This window comes from Phodopus roborovskii, unplaced genomic scaffold, assembly GCF_943737965.1.
Source record: "Phodopus roborovskii unplaced genomic scaffold, PHOROB, whole genome shotgun sequence".
NCBI classification, from domain to species: Eukaryota; Metazoa; Chordata; class Mammalia; order Rodentia; family Cricetidae; genus Phodopus; species Phodopus roborovskii.
The window spans coordinates 3,427,113-3,441,290 of NW_026126417.1; the positions used below are offsets into that span (position 1 = coordinate 3,427,113).

The following is a 14,178-nucleotide window of genomic DNA, read 5'->3' on the forward strand; positions in this document are numbered from 1 at the left end:
AAGGATCCAGACTCCTCTCTATGGGAGGAAAGTTTGGAGCATTTGAATGGAAAACAATAAATCAAGTAGTACTACATGAGAATGATGATGGAAAGAAAGCAGGACCCTACAGGATAGGCTGGCCTCACTGAGGAGCTTGCTTTTATTCTGAGTGCAGTGGCCATCAGCTAGAGGAATCACAAAAGTGACTAGAGGAGTGGAGCAAGCAGGAAGCTTGTCAGATAGAGGGGGTTCCAGATTAGATACCCTATGATCTGTGTCCTACCTTCCTGTTTCCACAGGGCTCCCTCGAGGTTTGAGTATAAGTTTCCTGCTTGAGTTGAGTAAATAATGGGGTGGGGGTGGGACAAGAGAATTTTCAGGTTTGAGATCTGTCTCAGCATCTCTCCATTACAGCAGGTTTGATGTACAGCAAGACACTTTACATCCTGTAATCCTAAGGACAGACATAGACACACACACACACTCACAGACATGCATGCAGTGCACACACACATGCACACACACACACACACACACACACACACACAGGCACTAGGAATTGTAACCATAAGGAAAAAGGTTCATCCTGGGCTTGTCTCTCTAAGGAAGCCTTGACTGGTTGCTGTTTTTTCATCTAGGCAGCAGAGATGAAAGCAGTGCATGAAGCAGAAGGAAAGGCTGAATACGAGAAGGCTGAGTAAGTTCGGGGGGGGGGGAGGGCGGGGGGGGGGAGGGCGTGGGCTACTTTGCTTGCTGTGCTGGATAACATTTGATGGCAACTGCCATTCTATAACTGTGGTAAATAGAAAGCCTCACTTCTGTCAGTGCAAGCAAAGGTAGTCTACAAGCCCTGGGCATACTTTTTTTTTTTTTTAAACCTCAGTTCTATAATACACTTATTAATGTTATAATTCCAATAGTATATCAGGGTTTCATTGACTGAACAAATTATCAAACATCCACATTTAGCAACTTCATATAACATTTTGGTGGATGATCTGTGATGTTTATTGGATAACTACTATATGGCAGGCCTGTACTTAGCTCTTTTTTAGACACCACATTTAATTCCTGCCCAAGTTCATAGGAGTAGGTGCCATTGCTAATCCTAAGAAGGCTACTTAGTAAGGAAAAAAACGACACTTTGAAGGGGAGGGGGAAGAGTGTAATTTCCAAACAGCACAAACTGATATTATACCCAGTGTACATTTGGATCATCAAAATGGTCACTAGTCATTAAATATAGATTGCATGCCCAGGGGGGTGGGTTGATCCTTAAGGGCCAGCCTTGGCCTGCTTTTCTCCTACATGCTGAGTCAGCATCTCACCCCTGCAGCACGGAAGATAGAGAAAAGGAGGACAAATTCAAGGAGGAGGGACATGCTGAGTACCTGTGGGCAGAAGTGACCGTGAAGAAGACACGACGGCGTGGTCAGAAGGCTGAGAAGCCAGAAGCCTTCATGGCCAATTTCTTCAAAGGGTTGGAAATCTATCAGACTAAGTTACTGGTGAGCTCTCTGACCCTTGTCCCTTCCTTCTAGAGACACTAGCCTGGTAGACCTCAGAGAGTGGCCACTGATTTGTGTCACTTTTCCTTAGACATACTTCCTCATTCCCATTCTTCTCTTTTTATCTTCCTCTTTCTCTTATGTTGAAGGAAATGGAGGCTTACCTGATGCCACACCCAAGCATTTGCACAGGGACTTAGCTGATTCTGGTCCAACAATTCAGTAGATCAATCAATTGGGATAAAGAATAAAGTCTCCTGTATTGGGTTATATTGCTCAGTTATTCCCCCAAAACATCGTTGCTGTAGGTACAAGCAAGTTTCAATATAGTATGTAATGTTTTCTCTGAGCAGTTGCCCCGAGATTCATTTGCTGCCCACCCAGGAATACACTTTAGCTGGCACTATCAATAAGGCCCCATGTAGTCTCAAATTCTCCCCAGCCGATGCAGGTCCATCCTCTGTGTGCTAAGTCTTCCAGGAAAGATGGCAGTGAGGAGAAAGGTACACTCTGGTAAAGTTGGTGAAAGTGAGTGAAGGAGGTTTCTAGGACCATGACTCAGAAAGGGTTAAGAACTCTGGACCACAGTCTGGCTTTGTGCATTGTGTAAGGGGAGGGGACTGCTTGACTCAGCTGGTGACATGTTGAGGGATCTGGTTTACTACCACACAATTCAAGGTAAGGTTCTTTTGGACATTCTCTTAAGCCATTTTTTAAATAATGCACATTTCTGCTTCCCCTAAAACAATTTGTGCCTGTGCTAACAAGGCCAGGGCTTCCCTAGAAGAGTGGGGACAGAGGCATAGATACCCCTGTAAACCTCTGCCCGGGACACATTTTCCACTGTCAGACAAGGCAGTTCTCCTTCTACCCTTGGCTCTTCTACTTCTGCTTTTCCTTCTCTTTTTCAGCACTACCTGGCCAGGAATTTCTACAACTTGAGGTTCCTTGCTCTGTTTGTAGCCTTCGCTATCAACTTCATCCTGCTTTTTTATAAGGTGATATTTCATTGAGGGGTTATTTGCAAAATACACCACAGCCTAAGCATGCCATAAGTGGGGGGAACCTATAACCAAAACTGTTACTCTTACTTGGAACAAAAATTTAATGTCCAAGAAAATTTCTAAGACATTGACTTCTTAAAAAAAAAAAAAAAAGTACAATGTTTAGCAATGGGAGGAATACTGACAGGAGAAGCAAGTTAGGAAACTGTTTCAACTGTTTGGATTCCTATTTGACTTAATCTCCAAATATTGAGCATCCCCCATATGCTAGATGCCATAATAGGAATTATGGGGCATACTGAAATAATGAATACAATTCGTTCCTTGAAGAATAGGCAAATCATAGGGCCATCAGTGTTGATACATATAAGAAACCATCATGAAGGAAGAGTTATTAAGCATTAGGAACAGAGGGTCCCCTCACCATAATTAAAGGCTCTGAACATGGATTGCATGTTGCATGTAAATGGTTGTTAGTGAATTATAGAATGGTCCTAGATTCTTGACATATCCTGCTTTGTCCCCCTTGTCTTTTTTTCTGGTTCTTGATTAAAACTAGCAATCTAATTTATTACAAAACAGTGTTTTCTCTACATTGCCCTTCAGTTGAACAAATTACACACTTTGGTTGCCCAGAGAAGAAAAGTGGTACTCTATAGTAAGGTGTGTGTAGTTGGTTTAAAACACACTGAGGGGAATCCCTCCATCAGGCAGAGAGAGCAAGCCAGCAGATACTTGAAGCTACAGGATAAAAGTTGAGAGGCATAGAACTGAGAGTCATTTGTAGAAACAGAAGGAGAAGCCATGAATAAGAGGAAGAATGGAAACTGTGGAATGTGTATGAATTGTACCGGAACTCCACATAGACCTGTTATTGCTTTCTTCACCACAGGAATACAACACAGATAATAAAAGCCCACACTTTAGTTTGTTGTTGTTGTTGTTTTCCGAGAGATAGGATTTGTCTCTCCCTTTTTTTTTTTTTTGAGTGGGGCCAGTTTCAAGACAGGGTTTCTCTGTATTGTTTTGGAGCCTGTCCTGGAACTAGCTCTGTATGTAGACCAGGCTGGTCTCAAACTCACAGAGATCTGCCTGCCTCTGCCTCTGCCTCTGCCTCTGCCTCTGCCTCCCCAGTGCTGGCATTAAAGGCTTGCATCACTAACACCCGGCCTTTACCTAATTCTTATTTGCAACTACTAGAAACACTGGGGATTCTTATCATTAGGTTTCCTAAACCACCCATTTACTCAGCAGGTAACATTGGGTTGATAACATGGCATGTATCAATAACATAAGCTGTATAGAGAGAGCCCAGTAACTGGGCTCCTTCTGATAGATATGGGTGTGTTTCTTGGGCCAGGTCACTGAAGAACCTTTAGAGGAAGAGACGGAGGATGTTGCAAACCTATGGAACTCCTTTAATGATGATGACGAGGAAGAAGCAATGGTATTCTTTGTTCTTCAGGAGAGCACAGGGTATATGGCACCAACACTGCGCGCCCTGGCCATTGTCCACACCATCATCTCTCTGGTCTGTGTGGTGGGCTATTACTGCCTGAAGGTGAGCATTCTAGCTATCTGTCACTCTAGGCTTTTCTGAGTTCTTCAGGAAGAAGTGTCATTTTTGAGTTCCACCAGCTCTTTGTCCTCTAAGGTGCTAGAAGAACAAGGCTGGTGGGACAGTACACGTGCTGTCACTCAGGAGCCGCTTACTACCGCAGGCTCTCAATCACCAACTTGAGGCTTTTAAATGAAAATCTTCGAAGTGAGCTATAGACAATCTTGCTGTAGAAGCCCTTCAGGCACCTCTTAGTATCAGAGTCGGTAGTCTAAGGCACAACTGGAATTAACCATGAGAGCTTCTTGTGATCTGTGAATTGCTCTTGGGTTTTTATAAAAAGTACCTTTCCATTAGGTTGTAGCCATTTGAGACCCAAGATAGATCTCAGTGGTGTGTTCCTGTTTCAGTTATCTACATAACAAACCACTCCAGAGTTTGCTGTGAGGAACCAACATTTTCTCTCTTGGTCCTACGGACTAACAGTACACAATCAGTCTTTCCTCTGCTCCATGTATCTGTAGCCTTTTGGGATCTCAGCTAGGTGAGAATGGCAAAGATGGACTGTTCATGTGCCTGGCATCTTAGCAGAGGAAGAGCTAGAAGTGGGTCTCAACTGGAGTGGTGGGAGTCCATCTCCCCTCCCTCCATGTAGACACAGAGCACCTCCCTCACTGCATGACCTCTGCATGTAATCTCTGCAATAGGATGACTTAGAATTTTCCCAAGGAACACAAAAGTGGGAAATGCTAGCCCTTCTCAAGAATGAGACTGGTGTTTGATGTCTTTTCCATCACCCTCTATTGGTTAAAGCGAGTCACATGATGGCCCAGATTCACAGTTGCATTTGTAGGTTGCTCAAGTCATGAACTAGGGAGCATCACTCATTCAGGCCATCTTTAGACATTACTACAGGTACATCAATCCTCAAGCATCGAGTTTTGTGTTCCTTTTCTTGTTGCCATAAGAACACTTGTCTTATTTTGGATCATACTTTGAGGGTACAGTCCATTATGGCAGGGAGAGATAGATGGTCTAAGCTGTGGTAGCAGGAAGGTGAGGCAGCTGGTCACATCACATTCACAGACAATAGCAAATGCTGGTGATCCACTAACTTTTTCCTTATTCAGTTCAGGACCCGAACCCATGGGATAATGTCATCTACTTTCAGGGTGTATCTTTCTTAATCAGTTAAACCTCTCTTGAAACACCTTTACAGACAGGCCTCGAGGTATCTCCCTGTGATGCTAAGTCTTGTCGTGTTAAAGCTTAATGATCATACCAATTTTTATAAATACTTTTTGTTACATTTTCCCCTTTAATTTATTATGCAGGCAGCATCCTCAACTATACACTGTTATCTTCTTGGAAAGAATTTAAGAAATTTATCCTGTCTTTGTGTCCCTTTCTTTTACTGGTGAAATAGTCATCTTCCCTCCCAGAGAGAACATGTCCTTTCCTGCTGTACTAAGTCTGCCACTGTAACTATTAAAGTGTGGGCTCTGGAGCCAGGCTGTCTAGAATGAACTCATAACTATTGTACCATATGACCTTCCTAGTGCTCTTTCTACATAAAAAAGAGGATTAGAATAATAACTGGCATCCCAGAAAAATAAATGGGTTCATATGGACAAAAGTACCCAGAATGTGGGCAACAGTAAACCCAGCAGCATGTTTGCTGTTTCTGGATCTGAAATCCAAGAGCTTGTGGGATGAGGTGCAGATATACTGGTAACCTGTAAAAGATAGAGTGGATTGAAGAAATTTGAAAGATGTACAGACACCTTGGACAAAGCAGTATGTTTGGAGTCCCAGATACCAGTAGTAGACTACTTCTTGGCTTTCACATCATTTTCTAGAGTCTTCCAGACAACAGAGAATCTTCAGTTCTGCTTCCTTGCCCACATCATCCATGAGCCAGCAGCAGCCACTGACTCCTCATGGTGTGTCATGCCTAATACTAATCTCTTTACCACCTTTCTATCATTGGTCTTCAATGATGTCTGCTGTTTTGGAGGGCAGGGGTGGGGGCAAAAAGTAAGTTTTTACAAATAATTTTTGTCCTTTTATCTCAGAAATCGCATAGTGTAAGTGATAAGAATATAATGATCTTTGAAGAAAAACATTAAAACGTAGTTTAGAAATTAAAGACTCAAAGATGTCACCAAGTAATTAGAGACATCCTAAATGAATGAGATACCTAGGCAGTGTATAAATTATTATTACTCTGGCTATTCTGACTTCTCATTTCCTGGGATTTCAATGGCATTTTCTGACCTCTCCAAATCCATCCCATTAGTTAAGGTAATTGAATTGCTTCCAATTGTGTTGATTTCTGGTTATGTTTATATGTAACGTGATTGGTTAATTTTCCTATGGCCATGACAAAACACCTGATAGAGGCAATTTAAGAGAAGAACGATTTATTTTGGTTCTTGGTTTGAGGATTCAGTCCATCATGGAAGGGCAGACATGGCAGCGTAAGCAACTCCTGTGGTGGCAAAAGTGTAAGGCTTACTCAGACCAACTATCAGGAAGCAGGGAGGAATATTGGCATACTGGCTCCTCTCTTAACCTCTTTTTATCCAGTCCCATTACCCAGCCCAGGTGACATTTCCATCTACATTCAGGGTCTCTCCTCACTTAAACATCTCTGGGAATTCCCCAGAGACCCTGTGTCATTCTAATCTTGATCAAGTTGACAATGAAGACTGTCACAACAGCCATGCTACCAGACCTAGTCTAAGATTAAGGTGAGTGTGGTGGTAGACACCTGTAATCATAGCACCTGAGAGAATGAAGTTGGAGGACTGCCATGAATTTGAGATCACACTGAACTACATGGTCAGTTTCAGACAAGATTGAACTACACAATGAGACCCTTTCTTTAAAAGAGTTACAATTATATACCACATCCACCCACCCACCCCATTAATTCATAGTTTCAGCTACTACTGTGGTCCAAAAAAATTATGTAAACATTCAATAAATAAACAACATATAAATGTTAAATTATGTCATTTGAAGTAATAGGATGAAACCCATACACAATCCTATTCTGTCCTATTTGGAACACGAATCACCCCTTGTCCAGTCTATTCACGTTGTATACCCTACCCATTTGCTAGTCACTTAGCCCTCTGTTATTGCATTGACTGGCAAGATAGTACAGTGCTCACATTCAAGTAGTTCTTATTTTACTTACTAATGGCATCCAAAGTGTAAGGGTACTGATACTGAAATTTCTGTAGTGCCAAAAAGAAGACACAAAGTGTTCAAGTAAAGATGTGACAGTTCTTAATAAAGGAAGAAAAAGAAAATCAGATGAGGTTGCCAAGATCTACCATAAGAGCATCTTCTGTCCATGAAGTTGTGGAGAGGATAAAAGGAATAGGAACTGGTTTTACTGTCATGCCTCAGCCTTCAAAAGTTAAAGCCACAGTGTGTATGTAATAGGAGTTAAGCTGGAAAAGACCATCAAATTCATATATGTCAAAGAAAAAGCATAGTGCATATAAATTTGGTTCTTTCCATGTTCCCGGGGATTCCCTGAGTGATTTGGAATGTGTCTCCCACAAATAAGTAGATTTTTGTGTAAGAGAGTAACAGAAAGCAGCAGGTTTGCTGGAAAGAAAACATGAGTATGTAATGAGTATGCATGTACCAAGTATCCTCTGAGCTATATTACTGTAACTATAGAGACACAGTTCATATACTACTAACCCTTAGGCCACGATGTACATATGGCCCTCACTACTGGTGCCTGTTGGGAAACTGCCTCACATTCCTGGGGCTGACCAGTCTGTTCTAGAATAGTTCATTCCCCTCCCCCTTTATTTTGGCTCAATTCTAAGCCTGGAAGTCCTACTAGGCAAATCCCATTCAGGCCTGGACCTAAACATGGTCTTTTCAAGACTTATGCATGTCTTACTGTATCAACTGTTTAACCTTAAAAGAGTGGCCCAGGTCAGCTCAACTTTTGGAGGGGTAGGGGTATTAGCCAAGGAGTGAGTTTTACTTAGTAGTGGCCATATAACTAGTTACCTTAAAAATCCAATTACGGGACTTAGAGACAAAGCTCAACAGTTAAGAACACTTGCTGCTCTTCCAGAAAACCTGAGTTTGAGTCCCAGCACTCACATGGCAGCTCACAACCACCTGTTACTCTAGTTTCAAGGCATCTGATGTTGTCTTCTGGCCTCCTTGGACACTAGGCATGCAAATGGTACACAGACATACATGCATGTATTTAATATACATATATTAAAATATGCAGAATCACAGTATAAAGGGTTACTGCCATTACGCAGAAAAGTTGATTTGTGGCAGGGCCTGAGAGAAGATGCTTCAGGAACAAACTCTAGGTAATGAGTGTCTTCTCATTTGTAGGTACCTCTGGTGGTATTCAAAAGGGAGAAAGAAATTGCCAGGAAGCTAGAGTTTGATGGTCTCTATATCACTGAGCAGCCATCCGAAGATGACATCAAGGGGCAGTGGGACCGTTTGGTGATCAACACACCGTAAGTGCCCTTCACTCCAATCCTATAAAAGCAAAAGTGTCTGTGTTATCACCATGGGCAAATGGCATGCTCTGATGCCAATACATTCACAACTATGAAAACTGTAAGAGAAATGATTCTAATGAGAGTAAAGAAATAGAAGTGAACATATATGCAAAGGCAACCATTTTATAATTTTAGTTGTCTCAATTAAGATACACATATTAGAAAGGATCCTGACTCCAGGGGAATTACTTCCTATTTAAAGATGATTAAGGTGAGAGGCAGGTCTATAAAGGTACAAGCAAACTAATCAATTGCTCGGAAGGGAAGGCTTTGGGGAAAATAACAAACATAAAAAACCTAACCTCTGTCCCAGCCTGCAGATTCCTGTCCATCTCCTCATACAAGCGGTTTAATGTATTTTTCATCAAAAGTGGTTTAAATCTTTTTGCCAGTAAATTACAGACATTTTGGATAACATTAAATAATTTAATACTTTGAGAAATGTTTTGTCTGATTATCCAGGACATGTGAATCTGGGACAATGTGTTACAGTGTGAAAGTGCTAGTAAAAAAAAGGCCGTTCTGTTTCTAGAACTTACTTGAGATACATGGAACAATGCACTACAGCATTCTTAGGAGGAGACTGGCCAATGCTGTTTATTTGCAAACAAGGAAATCCATAAACAAATAAAGTGACTATTTTAAGAGCTGACTTTTTTTTTCCCACAGAAAGGGCATCATGGGATAGGACAATTCTGTCAATAGCTTTCCTCGCATATCATATATAGATGCCTTTTCTCTTTGAAAGTTTAGTTATAAATGTAAATTTAAATATCATATAATATTTACTTATTTTATGGAAAGTGTTATAACTCAATACATGTATATTATCAAATCAGGGCAATCAGCATTATTATTATTATTACTATGTATTAAAATATCACTTCTGGTGCTGAGACAGTTATATTTTCTCCGGTTATTTTGAATTGATAATTAGTTGTTGTAGGCTACATTTGTCTTATTGTGCTACATAGAATAACTGGGTCTTGATGCCTATTCTCAGGTTTCCTGTTTTTATATTGTGAGGTAGACTTATACATGGACGTATAAAATATGCACATTTACTTTTAATAAAGAGTAACAAACCACAGAAATTAAAAATATAATGTTGCTAGCTCAAAAGCCTTGCATTATCCTCCCAGTAATGTTCCCACAGCCCCAATTAACATATATTCTGTAATATCCATTAGTGGTTAATGATAGTTATCCTTAAGTAGTTATTAGTGCTATTACTCATGGAGTCATTATCTTGCTTTAACTCACATTTTTAAACAGTTCCTTGTGCCTAAACACATTACTTCACTTTAAAATTCCAAACTCTATGTGCATGGGATTGTTGTATTATGTAAGTTATACTGGTAGAGAGTCTTTTATTCATCATTATGTGTTGTTTCTGGTCCTCGATGAACTCTCCTATGTTGACAGGTTGTTGTCAAAACTGTAACATTTTTCCTTGTAAGCGTATTTGCACGCAAGACTTGGTCCATCTTCCAGAAAGCAGATATTTCAGCTGATTCCAGTTCCTGCTATTACAAGCAGGATTATCATAAAATCCCTGTGTCTGTGCACAAGTGAGCTCTTCCCTCTGAAGGGAATTTGCTTGATTAAGGTATGGGAAATGCACTATCTAGAGACTTTCTGCTTCTATGTTTGCCAACACTTGTTAGTGTCAAGTGATTTTGGTGACCTGGTAGGTTGTAATGGTACATTTGTCAATTACTAAAGAGGCTTAGGGTTTAAGTATATTCTTTATGCATTTTCTTCTGCAAGGCTGTTCCCTGGGCCTTATTTTAAAGACAATAACCAAGTAAAAAAATGTATGTTCTACCTTCAAGGAACTTCCTGACCTCAGCCCTAGTGAGGGGTCAAGACACTCAAAATACTGAGACCAAGATAAGATCATACATACAGCCCTTTAGCATTTATTTTGAGTTATTCTACTCAGAACAAAATAGGACCAATAGACCAAGTGGCATGCTGGAGAACATTTGTATATAAAAAGGCAGGAAGCTGGGCATCCACACATATAATCCCAGCACTTAGAAGCAAAGAGGATCACTTTAAGTGAGCCTAGCCTTGTCTGTGTAATGAGTTTTATGTCAGCCAAGGATACATAATAAAACTATCAAGAAGGAGAAGGAGAAGAAGGAGGAAGAAGAAGGGAGAAGGGAGAAAGGAGAAAGGAGAAGGATGAAGAAGAAGGAAGAAGAACAACAACAACAAAATGAAGGGGTATCAAAGTTGTAGAGGAAAGATGAGTTGACTTTTATTCCTGTAGACTCTAAATGTGAGGCATAAAAAAAATCAAATAGCAATGCACACAAAAGAGAGGAAGAATTTCCATCTTATAAATATGTCTATTGATAGTTTATTCCATAATACCAGCATTTGTTTTTAATCGGCAATTAGATGATTAAGATGAATAAACAATTTTAACAGCAACCAAAACAAATCTGTGAGAAAATGTTTACTCTCAAGACTGCCACCCTTTTGGAAGAGGAAAGTCTTAGCTTTCTTATCGTGAACTGGTGGTCTTTGTAGATTTGGAGACTGCTGTGTGACCCAAACTCACAAAGAATGACTTGGATAAAAGAAAAAGTAAAAATGCACATAGCAAGGGTTGGTTCTGCTCCAAAGGCAGCCCCACGGGAAACCCTGGCAGGAAGGGTTCACACATTCTGGCTAGAAGCAACACATTTTAAATATTTTTGCTAACATTCCCAAGGATGGCAGGTTTTTTGTTTTGTTTTGGGGGGGCTTTTTGTCTGTTTAACGAGAAGATGTTAAAAAAACAACAACAACAACTTAGAATGGAACTCAGAAAATGCTGAGGCTGTGATGTCATTGAACAAGATGTCACCTCTAGAAGAGAGGGATGTAAGTCCTGGAAGGAAGTAGGTACCACAGGAGTACATGGTGGTGAAAAGTGAGTAGAGGATCATGGGGCCAATAAAAACCCTGTCTAAATAAGCTGTTACTTCTGGTTGGAAAACTGATGTAAAAGAGCTTGTCTATGTATCCTAGCATATCCCACACCATTCTATCTCCCCAGTCACTGACAGTTGCGGGACAGGAAGTATACATTTCCTCCTTGGTGTACGTTGGGATCCAGGTAGATGGGGCCAAGAAACAGCTGGATTTGTGCCCCAGGAGTAACAGCAGAAGGTGACGCAGCAGGCCCACTGGACCTGTGGTAATGAGACTTGTCCAGGCGCATGACACCGGGTGTGTGTGTGTGTGTGTGCGCGTGTGTGCACGTGCGTGCGCGTGCGCGCGGTATGTATGTGTAGGTAGTGTGCAAAGCAGGATTGGTTTTCAAAATAAAAACCCAACATGTTTTTTGCTAGTGTGCCAGCATGACCCCTGTTCGTAAGCATAATTTTGAGATAGAAACTGCAGAGTGGCTTTCCAAGTGCCTCAGAGTTGACACAAAGCGGTGGACCAGTAAGGCAGGAACCCTGGGATGACTCTGTATACCAATCACAGCTTGAGTTCTTCAGTGAGCAGGAAAGAAATCCAAGAGATCACAGATACAGACATTGAAACTGGAACATTTCTTGATGTGTTTGCCTTGAAGTTAACAATTATGACCCTGTCCTTTTTTTTTTTAAATGATTTTTAAAATTTTATTTATTTTTCTTATTTTACATATCGATCCCAGTTCCCTCTCCCTCCTTCTCTTCCTCCCTTTATTCCACCCTCCCACCCCCACTCCACATGTAGGGTGATGCCTTCCTGGAGGGGTCATCTAAATCTCCCTCCTGCCACTCACTACGTTAAGGAATCCCTCCATTGGGAACATGCTCCCAAAGTCCCCTTGTGCACTAGGGATACATCCTGGTTCCACTGTCAGAGGTCCCCTGGACTGCCTAGGCCTTTTGAAACCCATGTTCAGGGGGTCTGAGTCAGTCCAATGCTGGATTCCCAAATATCAGTCTGGGGACCCATTAGCTCCTCCTTGTTCAGGTCAGCTGTCTCTGTGACCCTGTCCTTTTCATCTTCGTTTTCAGATCTTTTCCTAATAACTACTGGGACAAGTTTGTGAAGAGAAAGGTATGCCTTGTGTGGGGGGAGGGTGTGAATTGTGAGTTGTCTACACTCTGCATGTATAACATGAGTAAACATGATGCCAGGCTTAGGATGGTGTGTGGAGGAGAATCAGTTGCATATGTGTGCTTCCTGCTTTGTTCTCATACTCATCTGCCTTCAGCACCTGCATACAACCCATATTGCTTTCTCCTCATTAGGCTTTCCTTTCTCTATAGACATTAACCTAAAAAGTTTCCACTAAATTGCATTAAGCCTTTAGTTTTGTCTAGGGGTAACTTTCTCCTTTTCTGGCCAGTTTTGAGTGGTATCTTGTATAACCCTTTGTAAAAGCTCAGAGTATAGCAAAACTCCAAAGACTCCAGAGCTGGGGACTGATTGGGAGGTGGTTTGTAGTCACACTCACCCTGTCATTTCTTTGCTTCAGGTGATCAACAAATATGGAGATCTCTATGGAGCAGAGCGTATCGCTGAACTCCTGGGTTTGGACAAGAATGCCCTTGACTTTAGCCCAGTAGAAGAGACCAAAGCAGAGGCAGCATCTCTGGTGTCATGGTACAGATCTGAGGAGTTCAAGTCCAAATGGCAAAGATAAATTCTTTGTTTTCCATTCCTCTCCAGTGAGCGAGGAGAATTACAAGCATGTCTTTTGTTTTCTTAGAAATTGGGAAAGCACTGCTTTAAAGGGTTTCATGGCCAATCAATTCTTATGCCCCAGAGAGTCCAAAGACTAAGGTTTCCAGGTGCATGAGTCAACCATTCTTTGTCTCTGAGAAATCAGTAAAATTGAGACTTGAAGCTGTGTTTATGTTACTAACCCTGAGAAGTTTTCCCCTTTATTAAGCACTTACTTACATTGACATTTATAAGTTATAAAATTATTGTTCCTCTTCAGGCTAAGTTCCATCGACATGAAGTACCATATTTGGAAGCTGGGGGTGGTTTTCACTGACAACGTAAGTATAGTACCAGAAAAAAACAAGATCTTGTGCCCCAAATCAGGGGATCTTGGACTCCACAAGAAATAAGGAAGCCCTGAAGTTTCTCAGGCAGCCTTCCTGGGTAATCTTGGAACAGGAGCCTGATGGGGCTCCAGTAGAAGACCTTGGGGCAACTTACAGCACCTATGCCCCCTTTTCTTCATGTTATTCCTCAAAATAAAAGTATAGTTTAATGGGCTCATCATATCATGATGCCTGAAAATTTTCCAATTTTGTTCCATTTCCAGTCCTTTCTCTACCTTGCCTGGTACACAACCATGTCTGTCCTGGGCCACTACAACAACTTCTTCTTTGCTGCTCATCTGTTGGATATTGCAATGGGCTTTAAGACCTTGAGAACAATCCTGTCATCTGTAACTCACAATGGCAAACAGGTATTGGATTTATGCTTATTTGGAACAGTATGTATGGAAAAGAAAACAGCAGTGTGCTGGTGTAGGTCAGGAAGGAATTTGTCATAGTGTGCAATGCTCCTTTCTTGACCAAACACTTGAACTAGTAGCAGTCATTTTT

General features: G+C 41.2%; 1 protein-coding gene across 1 annotated transcript in view; it reads left to right on the forward strand.

Annotated features, from left to right (window-relative positions):
* The window catches only part of Ryr3 (ryanodine receptor 3), a 506,993-nt gene that overhangs the window by 484,945 nt on the left and 7,870 nt on the right, over positions 1 to 14,178 (forward strand). The window contains exons 88-96 of the mRNA XM_051183787.1: positions 621 to 679; positions 1,319 to 1,490; positions 2,402 to 2,488; positions 3,855 to 4,055; positions 8,442 to 8,572; positions 12,628 to 12,670; positions 13,092 to 13,219; positions 13,560 to 13,620; positions 13,893 to 14,039. Coding sequence (XP_051039744.1) covers positions 621 to 679; positions 1,319 to 1,490; positions 2,402 to 2,488; positions 3,855 to 4,055; positions 8,442 to 8,572; positions 12,628 to 12,670; positions 13,092 to 13,219; positions 13,560 to 13,620; positions 13,893 to 14,039 — 1,029 coding nt within the window. The remainder of the gene's footprint in view (positions 1 to 620; positions 680 to 1,318; positions 1,491 to 2,401; positions 2,489 to 3,854; positions 4,056 to 8,441; positions 8,573 to 12,627; positions 12,671 to 13,091; positions 13,220 to 13,559; positions 13,621 to 13,892; positions 14,040 to 14,178) is intronic.